This window comes from Hypanus sabinus, chromosome 1 (genome assembly GCF_030144855.1).
Source record: "Hypanus sabinus isolate sHypSab1 chromosome 1, sHypSab1.hap1, whole genome shotgun sequence".
Taxonomy (NCBI): Eukaryota; Metazoa; Chordata; class Chondrichthyes; order Myliobatiformes; family Dasyatidae; genus Hypanus; species Hypanus sabinus.
Genome location: NC_082706.1, coordinates 96,289,379 through 96,303,222, shown reverse-complemented (window position 1 = coordinate 96,303,222; position 13,844 = coordinate 96,289,379). Strand labels below are relative to the sequence as shown.

At 42.2% G+C, this 13,844-nt stretch overlaps 2 protein-coding genes across 2 annotated transcripts in view; one reads left to right on the top strand and one right to left on the bottom strand.

The window, feature by feature from the left end:
- Nucleotides 1-13,844, top strand: part of ctdp1 (CTD (carboxy-terminal domain, RNA polymerase II, polypeptide A) phosphatase, subunit 1) — a 324,193-nt gene that overhangs the window by 292,971 nt on the left and 17,378 nt on the right. The gene's annotated exons all lie outside the window — the stretch shown is intronic.
- On the bottom strand, nucleotides 9,355-12,497 carry LOC132395651 (ferritin heavy chain B-like). Its single transcript, XM_059972547.1, has 2 exons — nucleotides 12,468-12,497; nucleotides 9,355-10,267 (listed from the first exon to the last, which is right to left on the bottom strand). The coding sequence occupies exons 1-2, from the start codon at nucleotides 12,495-12,497 to the stop codon at nucleotides 9,758-9,760; spliced, it is 540 nt and encodes a 179-aa protein (XP_059828530.1). The 3' UTR covers nucleotides 9,355-9,757.

Genomic DNA, 13,844 nt, shown 5'->3' with positions numbered 1-13,844 from the left:
ATTTATTTTTTTTATTTAGAGGTACGGCATGGTAACAGATCCTTCTGTCCCAATGAGCCCAAACTGCCCAATTATACTCATGTGACTAATTAACCTACTGCCCCATACAATTTCAGAATGTCTGAATCCTTACAGATAACAGTAGAACGGAACATGATTCGCTGGCACTGTAACAGCATTACGCTAACCACTTTGCTACCATGCTGCTCTGTAATTATCCAGGGAGTAGTTAATGTATGTGTGCGCACGTGTGTGTTTGCATGTGTGTGTGTGTATACATACATATATATACACACACATATATATACATATATACACGTACACACACACACATATATATATATATATATACACACATATACATATATATATATATATATATATATATATACATGTATACATATACACATACACATACAGTACTGTGCAAAAATATTAGGCACATGTTTTTAAAAAATCATGTAAAGCGAAGATACTTTTAAAAATAATGAAAAGTTTCTAAATATCAAAAAAATACTATAGGGAGCAGTAAGTGGAAAACCACTAAATCAAATCAATATTTAGTGCAGCTACTGTTTGGTTTTTAAACTTCGATGATGTTGAGATCAAGGCTTTGGAGGCCATACCATCTGTTGCAGAACTCCTCGTTCTACTTTTCACTGAAGATAGATCTTTATGGCCTTAGCCATGTGTTTGAGGTCATTGTCCTGCTGCAGAATGAAGCTGCGGCCAATCAGACCCCTCCCTGATGGTATTGCATGATGTATGAGAACCTGCTTGTACTTTACAGCTTTGAGGATTCCATTAATTCTGACCAGATCACCAACTCCATTTGCAGAAAGTAGTCCCAAACCTGCAGGGAACCTCCACCATGCTTCACTCTTGGCTGAAGATACTCATCTGTGTAGCACACTCCAGCTTTTCTACAGACAAACTGCCACCTGTTTGAGCCAAATATTCCAAATTTTTACTTGTCAGTCCAAAGCACTTGCTGCCTTTGTTCAGCACACCAGTCGTGTGTTTTAGTGCATAGGTGAGTCTCTTGGCTTTGTTTCCACTTGACAGGAATTGCTTTTTGGCAGCAACTCTTCCATGAAGGCCCCTTCTGACTATGCTTCTCTGGACCATAGAGGGTGTACTTGGGTTCCAGTGGTTTCTTTTCTTTCAGAGCTGATAGCAGTGCTGGAGTTCTGATTCAGAGAGTATGTCAGTTTGCTGTATCTCTCATCTGCTGTACTCAGTTTCCATAGCCAACCACTGCGTTTCTGGTCCTCAACCTTGCCCATTTCTTTGTGCTTCTTCAGAAGAGCTTGGACAGCACATCTTGAAATTCCTACCAGCCACAACATTTCTGCTTGGAGAAGACCCTGCTAATGCAGGGTGACCACTTTGTGTCTTGTTACTATGCACACACTTGCCAAGGTGTAAGAATTGACGATTTAAAAGTTAAACTCTCACATCTGCCACACCCTCACCTTTTAGTTTGGTTATCCTTCACCCAGGTTGATTGCTTCTACGCGCATTTCTGTTTTGGTTAATCAATTTAGCTCATTCAACTCATTATGCCTTTGATCATTAGCACCTGTTTCTTATTAATGCACTGGGCTAATGAATATTTTATTTGAAAAGTTATTTATTTGAAAAAGGACTTTTGCATAGTACTGTGTTTATGTGTATATATGTATACAGTCTACCATTTTACTTATTTGAAGAGTCAGCACTTCACACAACATTGTGTTAAACTACCGGTCTTTATTTAATTGTGCATAGACCTCACTGTAAAGGTCCTATCCAGCTTGGTGGCTGATTTGACTCACAGGATGTGGGAGCTTTGGGAATGGTGCAGTTTACTAGGATGTTGCCTAGATTATAAGGTATTGTATGTGCTTTATGGAGAGGTGGACAAACTTCGGTTATTTTCGCTGGGGTTGAGGGGAGACATAATAGAAGTTTTGTAAGGTTATGAAAGCCATAGACAGTAGAGGCGGAACCTTTTTCCAGAATAGAAATGTCAAGTATTAGAAGCCATGTGTTTTAGATGGGAGAGGGGAAAGTTTAAAGGAGATATGCAGGGCATTTTTTTTAAAACACAAAAAGTGGATGATGCCTGAAATGGGTTGTTATGTGTGATAGTGATAGGTGGTGCAGTAGTAGTGTTTAACAGGATGTTGGGTTGTCAAATAAATATGCAAGGAATTGAGGGATAAAAGTCAGGTATAGCTAGATGAGAATTAGTTTAATTTATCGTGGTGCAGGCATTGTGGACCGAAAGAACTGTTCCTGCATTGATCTGTTCTGTGTGCTTCCTCGTTGTTGCTAAATTTGCTGTAAACAGGACCAGTTTGGCTTGAGATAAACTAGACCATTAAAGGTTTACTTTAAAAAAATACATTTTTCATCAGTATTGCCAAGTTGTTAATTTAAATTTCTCCTTTGAGTATAAACCCTTCATTGTTAAAGATATTATAAATTTTTTGGCTGAATGTCCATGGGTACTAATGTGAAATTTAAAGTTCTGTAATTTCATAATGATTCTGTTAAATATTTATATTGATTTGTACAGCTATTAAAAATGTGTCTAATAAGCTGTTTTAGTTTAAAAGAATTTAACAGCATTCATTTGCTGTACATCAAATAAACCAAATTATTTAACTACTATACAAATATTATATTCCTTCAGATCCTAATCGCTTGAAGTACATTAATGTAAAAATAATAAGTAAAATTGATTCCAGCAGTAAAGGGGAAATGTGATTTAAAATATACTAATCCATCAGTATTATGTAACTCATTATATTGCCAGGCTGAACAGAGACTTACTCTTGCATGACCAATTTTTTAGCCTTGATGGACTATCTAACCTAAAGCTTCAGAATATTACGTTAACTTTCACGGCTGTTTTTTCTCCACTGAAACATTAGAGTATAACTTGAGGAGTGATGGAAGTGATGTGTGTTCGCACCAGAGATTGTACACAGAATTCCCACACTGTGATACGGAGACAATCACTCAGTGCAATCTGTAATTGGATCCTTTGGATTTAGAACATAGAACAGTACAGCACGGTACAGCACGGTGATGTTGTGTGGGCATTTTAACTTGCTCTAAGATGAATCTAACCCTCTCTGCTACATTACTCTCTATTTTCCATCAACCTTGTGCCTGTCTAAGAGTTTCTTAAATGCTCCTAATCTATGTATCTACCTCTGCCTCCACCCATGCAGTGTGTTGCAGGCACTCGCCACTCTTTGTGTTGAAGACCTTGCCTCTGACAACTCTCCTACATTTTCTTTCAATTGCCTTAAAAATACACCCCCTGGCATTATCCACTTCGGTCCTGAGAAGTCGTCTCTGGCTACCCACTCTATCTGTGCCTCTTAACATTCTGCACACCTCTATCAAGACACCTTTCATCCTCCTTCACTCCAAAGAGAAAAGCCCTAACTTGCTCAACCTAATGTTAAACTATCCCCATCAAAGATATATAAATATATATGTGTGTGTATGTATATTTACATATATATAATGTACTTATGTGTATCCGTGTGTGTGTATGTGTGGCTTCGTGTTTTTCTGGAGTGGCAAAGGAAAGTATGAGACTAGAGAAGCTGGAGTTGGCTTTGCCTTCGGGACCACAATCGTCAGAAACCTGGAGTCCCTCCCAGAGGCATCAACGATGGCCTCGTGGTAATGAGGCAGCCTCTGGAAGGCAAGACTCATCTGACTCTGATCAGTGCCTAAGCACCCACCATGACCTACACCTCTGAACAGAAGGAACTGTTCTACCAGGAACTCAGCCAGCTACTACACTCTGTCTCCAACGGTGACAAGATCCTGCTGCTTGGGGACTTTAATGCCTTGGTAGGCAGTGACGATCAGTCTTGGCGGGAAGTCATTGGCAAGCATGGCCTTGGAAAGGAGAATTCAAATGGGCAGCTACTACTGACCTTCTGCACACAAAATGGGCTGACAATCACCAACATCCTCTTTCAACTTCCAGACATCTACAAGGCAACCTGGATGCATCCGGGCTCCGAACTGACACCTGATTGATTACGTGATCACAAGGCGCCAGGACATTAGGGACGTGATCATCACCAGAGAGATGAGGGGTGCAGACTGCTGCACTGACCACATCCTGCTGAGAGGCAAGCTGTCATTTCAGATCACCAGGATGCACAGGCACCAGCAGGCTGACATTAAGCGGAAGCTGAACATTCAAGGGCTCGCTGACCCCAGCATCAAAGAAGAGCTGATCAGCAAACTGGAGGAACAACTTGAGCACCTACCTGAGGAGGCATGGGCTGTCTTCATAGACTCCCTGTACAGAGCTGCAAGTGCCCTTCTCGGGCACCCCAAGAGGAAACATCAGGATTGGATCGATGAAAACTACTCTGATATCGTCACCATCCTCAAGCAGAGGCAGAAGGCCTTTGGAAGCTGGCTCAGTGACAAGCAGTCAACCTCCAAACATGACCTCTTGAAGCACCTCTGTGCTATGGTCCAGGCTAAGCCGTGGAAGATGAAGGATCAGTGGTGGGAGATCAAAGCAGCAGAGCTTCAGCACTACGCTGACCAGAACAGCACAAACAAGGTTTTTGACGGTCTGAAGGCGGTGTACAGACAGAGGGACAGTGGACATGATCTTTGCTGTCAGACAGATTCAGGAGAAGTGCCAGGAACAGAACCAGAATCTCCACATCCTATCTGTGGACCTGACAAAGGCATTTGATACTGTCAGTCGCACAGGTCTTTGGCGCACCCTTACCAAATTAGGCTGCGTCCTTAGGCTGGTCAGTATTGTCAGGTTATTCTTCAACGGCATGATTGCCAGGGTCATCAAAAACGGCTGCATCCCTGACCCCTTCCTAGTAACTAATGGTGTCAAGCAGGGCTGTGTCCTTGCACCTACTGTGTTCAGCCTGCTGTTTGCCACAATGCTGTTCTCTGCTCTCACAGACTGATGCTGGAATAACAATTCCCGACAGGACTGATGGACGCTTCTTTGATCTGTGATGCCTTGAGGCCAAGACCGTGGTGCTGGAAGAAATAGTACGAGACTTCCTCTTTATAGATGACTGCGTTCTTGCAGCACACAGTGAAAGGGACCTGCGGGAGATCACTGACTGCCTCACTGTGGCAGCAAGAAAATTCGGTCTAACCATCAGCCTGCAGAAGACAGAAGTTCGACTTCAGCCCGTGCTCCATACCAACCCTGCGGCATCACGAATTGCGATTGAAGATACACGGCTCAACAATGTTGATGCTGTCACCTACCTGGGAATCTGCCTCACCTCCTCCTGCAGTCTAGATCGAGAGGCCTCAAACAGACTTGCAAAAGCTCGGGCATCCTTTGGCAGGCTGTGGACACTTATGTGGGGAGAACATGGCATCTGGCTGAAAACCAAGATGGCAGTTTACAGAGCAGTCATCCTGACCTCTCTGCTGTACGGCTATGAAACATAGACCCCTTACCACAGACACATCAAGATGCTTGATCTGTTCCACCCATGTTGCCTTCACAAGATCACGGGCATCTCGTGGCAAGCCAGAGTACCCACTACAGAAGTGCCACGAGCTCTGGCACAAAGACACTAATCATGAAGGATCAACATCAGTGGGTTGGATGTGTGGTCCGGGTGGAAGACAACCCCCTTCCAAAGATGGCATTCTTTTCCAAGCTGACACGTGGCATCAGAAAGCAGGGAGACCCCACAAAGTGCTATAAAGACCACGTGAAATTGTCCATGAAGGCATGCAATATCCCTGAGACTGGTTGGGAGGCTTTGGCCAAAGGCCACAACGCCTGACACAAAACTGTGTGCAGTTTTGGGCTCCTTATTTTAGAAAGTATGTACTGACATTGGAGAGGGTTCAGAGAAGATTCACAAGAATGATTACAGGAATGAAAGGGTTACTGTATGAGGGACATCTGGCAGTTCTTGGGCTGTATTCCCTGGAGTTCAGGAGATGAGGGGGGATCGCATAGAAACATTCCAAATGTTAAAAGGTGTGAATAGTTTAGATATGGCAAAGTTATTTCCCATGGGAAGGGTTTCTAGGATAAGAGGGCACAACTTAAGGATTGAAGGACGTCCTGTTAATACTGAGATGTGGAGAAATAACTTTAGTCAAAGGGTGGTAAATCTGTGGAATTTGTTGCCATGTGCAGCTGTGGAGGCCATGTCATTGGGTGTATTTAAGGCAGAGATAGATAGGTTCTTGATTAGTCGGGGCATCAAAGGGTATGGGGTAAAAGCAAGGGAATGAGGATGACTGGGTGAAGTGGATCAGCCCATGATTGAATGGCAGAGCAGGCTCGATGGACCAAATGGCCTACTTCTGCTCCTATATCTTATGGTCCATCCATTAATCCACCCCCACTACAACATCTGCAGCATCTAGCTTCACTTTATGTACATATGTATAATTAATCTATGTATATAATCTGCCACAGCCTGCAGCGGAGGACAGGTCTATCGATATATTTAAAGCAGAGTTTGATTGTTTCCTGTTTGGTCAAGGCACCAAAGGATATGGCTTAAGGCAGGTGTATGGGGTTGAGTGGGATCTGGGATTAGTTATGAAGGAATGGCAAAGCAGGCTCCAAGGGATGAATGGCCTAATTCTGCTCCTATGTCATATGGTCTTATGACAGCTACCTGTACATATGTTTTGTAGGATTGCTTTTATATTTTATAGTTTTTTTAATTGTGTTCATTATTCATATTGTGTTCTTCTTCATGCTGCATCGGATCCAGAGTAATCCTTTGTCCTTTGCCCTTGGGTACTGAAGAATGGCAATAAACAATCTTGAATAAGACATGTTCTGTAATCAAGGCAACATCTTGGTAACTCTCCTCTGTAAAACGTCTTCATCTTTTTTACAATGACACAACCAGAACTCAACACAATATTCTAGAGTGTGGTCTGATCAGTGTTTTACAGAGCTGCAATATTACCTTGCAGCTCTTGTCAGCACAGCATGTACACCTTCTCAACCACTTTTTTTCACTGGTCCAAATCATACATTAAAGCAGCTGTGGCTGATCATGATCATTCTCAGGTGAAATTGTGCTCATCAGGAAGGTGGCCAAGGGACCTATGTGTGGAATTCACCTTATTCTTAATATTTTCCCCAAGCCGCTGGTGTACCTAATATTGTGACCTATTGTTACTCACCTGCCTTTATAAATTGAAACTTATGAGCTTCATGCACACCCACAAAACATCAAGGAGTGCTTTGCACAAAGTTTTGCAGAGAGACCTCACATAAAGGGCCGGCATTCCAAGATCGATACCATTCCCCACATCCATTTGCAATGGTTAGGATAATGAAGTCAGGGTTATCGAACATCATGTGTACCCTTTTCATGAAGATTTCATTACACCGAGCAACAAAAATTTTGCTTCCTGATTACTTTTGGTTGGGTGATTTCAATTCATAATTCAAGTGAATTAAAATGTTGCTCACAGTGTAACAAGCTGAAAGATTTTCTATCTTCTCCAGGCATGCCTGGGCATACTTACATAGGGCTAATGCTGCGTGGCAGGACAGGTTTTACAAAGGCTATAAATTTCGTGAAGGATTTTGATATTTGAGACAGATGTTCCCCAGAATAACTGATGTCAAAATTAAGGAAGCCATTTTTGTTGGTCCACAAATCAAACAGGTCATTAATGACAGGCAATTCGAAGAACTTCTAATGGGACCAAAGAAAAAGGCATTCAATAATGTTGGTGAAAATTTTCTTGGCAACTACAGAGCACCAAACTATGTGCAGCTGCTTGGCAGCATGCTTCAAGCATACAAAACCAGAAAATGCAATGTGTCATGGAAGATTCATTTTCTGCATTCCTGTTTAGATTACTTCCATGCAAATCTTGGTGCTGTCAGTGATGAGAATGGTGAAAGGTTTCAACAGGACATTGCAGCTATGGAGAAACCGTATCAGGGCAACTGAAATACATCAATGCTGGCTCAGCCACTGAGAACAAATGGATATCATTAATAGCATTTTTACCTTAGTTGATGCAAAGCATCATCACCATCATGCAATTAAATGCATTATATTCAACAGAAGTTAACTTCTTGTTTCTCCAAATTCCTACTTGATACGGGCACGCAAATTATTTTTGTGTTCCGCTTCAAACAGTCTATCAGAAACAAAAAACTTCTAAGGAAACAACACTTTCGAAAAGATTTGCTGTCCAGTGTTATTGTTTGCTTAAAGTGTGTGAAGGAAAATTTTTAACACACTCTAAAGCTAAGGAAGTGGTTTTTCTTCAATAGTCCCCCACAGTTAAAGTGTAACTCATACATCTTTGCAATTTAGACACTGGATGTTTAAACTAGTTGTAATTTGAGCCAGTTATGTTATTTATTACAAAGCCCTTTCATTTAATTGTGAAGCAGTTCCTATGTATTCCTATTTTTTTCGTTCTTCCTTCTCTCTAAACGTCCTGTCATTGTGAGCAATTTCTCTCAAATGTTTTATTAGTTTATTTCAGAATTGATTTAAAGAAAAATTCGATTAAGTTAATGTCACTTTTGTAATGTCAGCAAGCTTGGTCATCTTTCCTCATGACTTAGATTTCTGTCATTGTATATCATTCCTTGTCTTCTTAAAAGTCAAAATATCATTACAGTTTTGACAGAAGATTGTCATCCTGTAATGTTAACTCTTTTTCTCCCATGTATCCTTAATGACTGACCATTTCCAGCAAGATCTGTTTAGATTCCCAACATCCACATCCTGTTGCTGCTGTATCTATTCAGGATCTTGGATAAGTTTCAACCAGTATCTTATTTGCCATCAAGATCAGTGTTAGAGCATCGAACAATACAGCACATGAGTGGGCTCTTCAGGCCACGATATTGTCCTGTAGTAATGAAGCAATGGCACCTAATTGAACTAAGGTCTTCAGCGTGCTCATAATCGATATCCCTCCATTCCCTCCATGCTTTTATCTACCCTGCCTGTTCGTCCACCATCATTCCTTCTAGAGTATTCTAAGCACCTACCATTCTCTATGTTAAAAAAAACTTGCCCTGAAGCTTCTACCGCGTCTGCCCTCAGCCTCCGCCATTCCAGAAAGAAACAACCCAAGTTTCTCCAACCTCTGCTTATAGCTTGTACCCTCTAATCCAGACAGCATTTTGGTAAATCTCTTCTGTACCCTCTCCAAAGCCTCCACATCCTTTTTATAATGAGACTACCAGAATTGAATGCAATACACCAAATGTAGCCCAGCCAGAGTTTTTATACAACATTATTTTTTTGAATGATTACTGTCAGAAACACACTGAGTCTCAGCAATTTGCAGAACGGTAAACTTTATTATTCCCGCACCCTTCTACTATAATAGTAGGCACTTACCCGGTGCGTCCTGGGGACTTCCAGTACCAGGTACTGTCCCCTTCTCCCCGTTTACCGCTCTGCGCTGTCCGGATATCACTCGCTCAAGCCGCGCCGGAGCGACGAGCAAGGAGTCAGGGACCGCCAAACTCGGCGGGGTGCACCGTCTCCGATGTCCTTCCTCGTGTCCACCGCGGCCGGAGTGTGGATCCCGGACGAGCCCCCACGTTGTCAGAAACACACTGAGTCTCAGCAATTTGCAGAACGGTAAACTTTATTTTTCGAGTCTGCAGAGTTGGACCCAACCAGCTCCTGCTAGATTGAGTTAGTCAAGTTAAGATTCACACAAATAAAGAGTTTGATTTTACAATTTTAACAGGTAATGACATGAAGTCCTTCTAATCCTTCTCCTCCAGGGACAGTCTGTCAAACAGGTACACTCCCAGGCCATTCTCGGGGGCGCCCAGTCTCCTCAGGTTGGTGACGTAATCTCCAAGCTTCTTGATCATCTTCACTTGCTCATCCAGATAGTTCCTCTCCAGGAAATCACATAGATGAGGGTCACCATGCTGAGTGGAAAGCTTGTGCAGATCCAGGAGACTCAGGTTCACGTCCTTCTCCATCTGCAGGGCTCTCTGCATCGCTTCCAGAGCATTGGTCCAGTCATCCTGCTCTGGCTTCTTGATGTCCTCCAGCACGATCCGGCCTCCTCGCAGATTCTGGAATTCCATCCATTTCTCGGCATGCTGCTGTTCCTCATAGGACTGCTTCCTGAAGAACTTAGAGAAGTGATGTAGGCTAATGTCATCCCGGTCAAAGTAAAAGGACATGGAGAGATAAACATAGGAGGAATAGAGCTCCATGTTAATCTGCCTGTTGATTGCATCTTCACATTCCTGGTGGAAGTTCTGACAACGTGGGGGCTCGTCCGGGATCCACACTCCGGCCGCGGTGGACACGAGGAAGGACATCGGAGACAGTGCACCCCGCCGAGTTTGGCGGTCCCTGACTCCTTGCTCGTCGCTCCGGCGCGGCTTGAGCGAGTGATATCCGGACAGCGCAGAGCGGTAAACGGGGAGAAGGGGACAGTACCTGGTACTGGAAGTCCCCAGGACGCACCGGGTAAGTGCCTACTATTATAGTAGAAGGGTGCGGGAATAATAAAGTTTACCGTTCTGCAAATTGCTGAGACTCAGTGTGTTTCTGACAATTACCATTTACAATTAGATATTACTTTATTTTTTTCCAATGTATATCACTTCACATGTATTTGTATTTAGTCTTTAATACTTCAATTCTTCAGAAAATTGACATCCAAATATTAGTTAATACTAAATATTTATTATTACATTCTTAATACATCTCCAAAGCGATATCCATTGTGGATGGAATGCTAAAGTGTTTGTACTAATTGTTGTGTTTGGATAGTTGGCATAGTAATACAAACCCATGAACATATTCCAGTGTTGTTCTGATGGTTGGCTCAGAGACTGTGAAACTGTTCTTGAAAAAGACCAGCTGTTTGAGTGGTAGTGTGGAATCTCAAACATGCGTTTAAGGTGAGAGGACGAAAGATGTACCAATCAAGTTTTTTTTTAAAACACATACTGGTAGGTACCTAGAATGCACTGCCAAGGATGGTGGTGATAAGTCTTTCCCAGAGTTAAATGCTGGAAGCACTCAACAGCTCAAGCAGAGAAACAGTTAACGTTTCAGGTACAGTCCCCTTTATCAGAAAGATAGCAAAACAGGTTAGTTTTCGGTAGGAGCGAAGGTGGAGGGGTACAAATGGATCAGAGGGAGTACTTTGATGGGTTAGTGGACTAGGTACTAAGACATGATACTAATTTTCCTGTGTATCAAGTAACCCCAAGTTTTTGATTTTGCTTCCTGGGGTTAAAGGTCACAGTTTTCATACACCAGAGCTTCTGATTTTTACTTGTGGTTGGCAGGGATCAACAAGGGGCTGGTTTCCCTGATCCCCATATGCATGCTTTCCTATTGAGAGGTGGCAGTGATACTGAGAGAAAGTTGCTGTCTTCCATTAAGCAGATAATTTAAAAAAAAACAGTAATGAACAGGGAGCCAGACTAATGCTGCACTTGAGCTAGGTACAACAAAAATCTTTGTGATGGACAATTACCTGCTTACAGTGTGCTTCAGTTCCCAATGAAGGTTGAGTGGCTTCGGATTGGGTTGAAATATTCCTGTTGCATAGCAACTTGGCAAAAGGACTGCTGCAAGTTGAGAAAATAAAGTAACACAAGTGACAGTGTTCTGAAATTAGTCACCTGGCTGGCTTCTTTCTAATAATCCTGACCCCATAAATAACCATGCATTGTCTAATTTTCTCTATTTCAACAACTTGCTCTCATAAGCAATCAGCTTATATCAGGTCAAAATTCATTCTGTCTTTGGTGTGCAGTTCATAGTTAATTATGTCCATAAACATTATCCTTTAATGTTTTCTATAACTGTGCCTAGTATTCAATGGTAGTTCCATCTTATTTTTGTAAAAACAAAATGAGAACTGGTTTGTGTCGATTTAGCAAAATGATTAAATCCTTTGTATAACTGCCTCCAACAAACGGAAGACAAAATTGACGTCGGTTCAAGAGGCATGATGAAAATAATGCATTAAAATGCTTATGTATTAAACACGCTGATTTACTCCATCAGAACCAACACAAATTTATCTGTTGTATTTCATTTCCTTAAGGATTAAGGCAGCTTTTTGTCCATAATAGTGAAATGCATTATAAAACTGCAGCTCATTAATAGGAGATTCTTCCAGATTCTAAATTAACTCATAGTGAATTTTCTGGGTTTGGAGCCCTAAAGTAGTACCTCACAGCTGGAGGACTTCTCTTTTTCTCTGTTTACCTTGGTGTGAACTCTTGGACACACACACACAGGAGAATTGGAGCTGGTTGTGAAACACATCCTAAATGTCAAAAATGCTAGATATAGAGTTGGAAACAGGCCATTCAGCCCAGCCTTTCCATACCATTCATTGTGTCCAACTGAGTGAGTCCCATTTGCAAGTATTTGGCTCCTATCCCTCTGAACCTTTCCTATCCAAATGCCTTCTAAATGTTGATATTGTACCTGCCTCAACCACTTCCTCTGGCAGCTCATTGCATATATACACACACCACTCTTGGCATGCAGAAGTTGTCCGTTTTCAATATTTCCGCTCTGACCGTAAACAGATGCCTCAAGTTTTGGTTCCCTTTTGCTGTGAAAAAGATTGTGTGCATTCTCCCTGTCTCTGCTCTTTGTGATCTTATACACCTCTGTAAGATCACCTCCTGCACTCCAAGACATAAAGTGCTATCATGCCCAAACTTTACCTGCAACTAAGGTGCTCGAGTCTTGGCAACACTCTTGTAAGTCTCAATCATCAGCCGGCATCCATGGGAAGAGAAACAGAGTCAAGTGTTCTTCAAAACAGCTTTTAAAATGCCTGTAGAGTGGCACAGCTGGTAGAGCAGCTGCCTCACAACTCCCGAGACCCAGGTTCACCCCTGACCTCAGATACCGTGCAGTTTCCTTGTTTTTCTACAAGGTGTCCAGTTTCCTCTGACATCTTAAACATGTGCAGGTTAGTAGGTCAATTGGCTGCTGTTGTGGGTGGGTTGTAGTAGAATTTGTGTGTAATTGTTGAGAATCTTGAGAGAATAAAGTGGGATTAGTGTAGGTTTATTATAAATAGGGCTCGATGATTATCGTGGACACAATAGACAGAATAGCCCTGTTCAGTGATGTATCCCTTTACTTGAAATATTTGTCTGTCTACCTACCAATGCTGCTTGACCTGCTGGGTAGATCCTGCATTTCCTGTTTCCATTTTAGATATCCAGTAGCTGTACTTTTTGGCTGCAATAACCAAAACAAGCCACCCCATGTAACTGGGAGCTCCCAGCCAACATTTGATATGCTGTCATGCTCCACCGCCTCGAAATTTGAGGTGATATGAACCTGCGTGCTCTGTTCTTGAATTCGCACCCCATGCTCTGTCAAATGCTCCTTGGCTTGCCAACATTCAACTTTTAAATTCCCAGGTTTGTTTTCAGATCCCACCTTCACAGTAGTCTAAACCCAAAATGGGAACATCCTCAGCAATTGGTGCCTGTCGTCTTGGCTGGGTTATCTGTGATTCAGAGCTAATACTGGGTGACAAGGGTTGCCTTGGCAAAGCACTTAATTCACAAAGTGCTTTATTCCACTCATCTATCAAATGCAAAGTTATTCTTAACTAATTTTACATTATTTTTGGCGCTCAGACACTTGCACAAGGTTATTGTACCATTAAATGCATCTAGGCTGAAATTCAGTTGCAATCCTGAAAGACTGAGTTGAGAATTAAAGCCGGGGCCCTGTTGTTAAACTGAAGGAGTGTTGAAGATTAATCCCTCACTCAACACACACAAAATACTAGAGAAACTCAGCTGGCCAGGTGGCAACTATGGAAAAGAGTACAAT

Coding starts and splice junctions, on each gene's coding strand:
- LOC132395651 (XM_059972547.1), bottom strand. CDS start 12,497: ATGAGCTGCCAGAGGAAGTGGTTGAGGCAG. Junction 10,268..12,467: donor AGAGGAAGTGGTTGAGGCAG/GTACAATATCAA, acceptor CCACGTTGTCAG/AACTTCCACCAGGAATGTGA.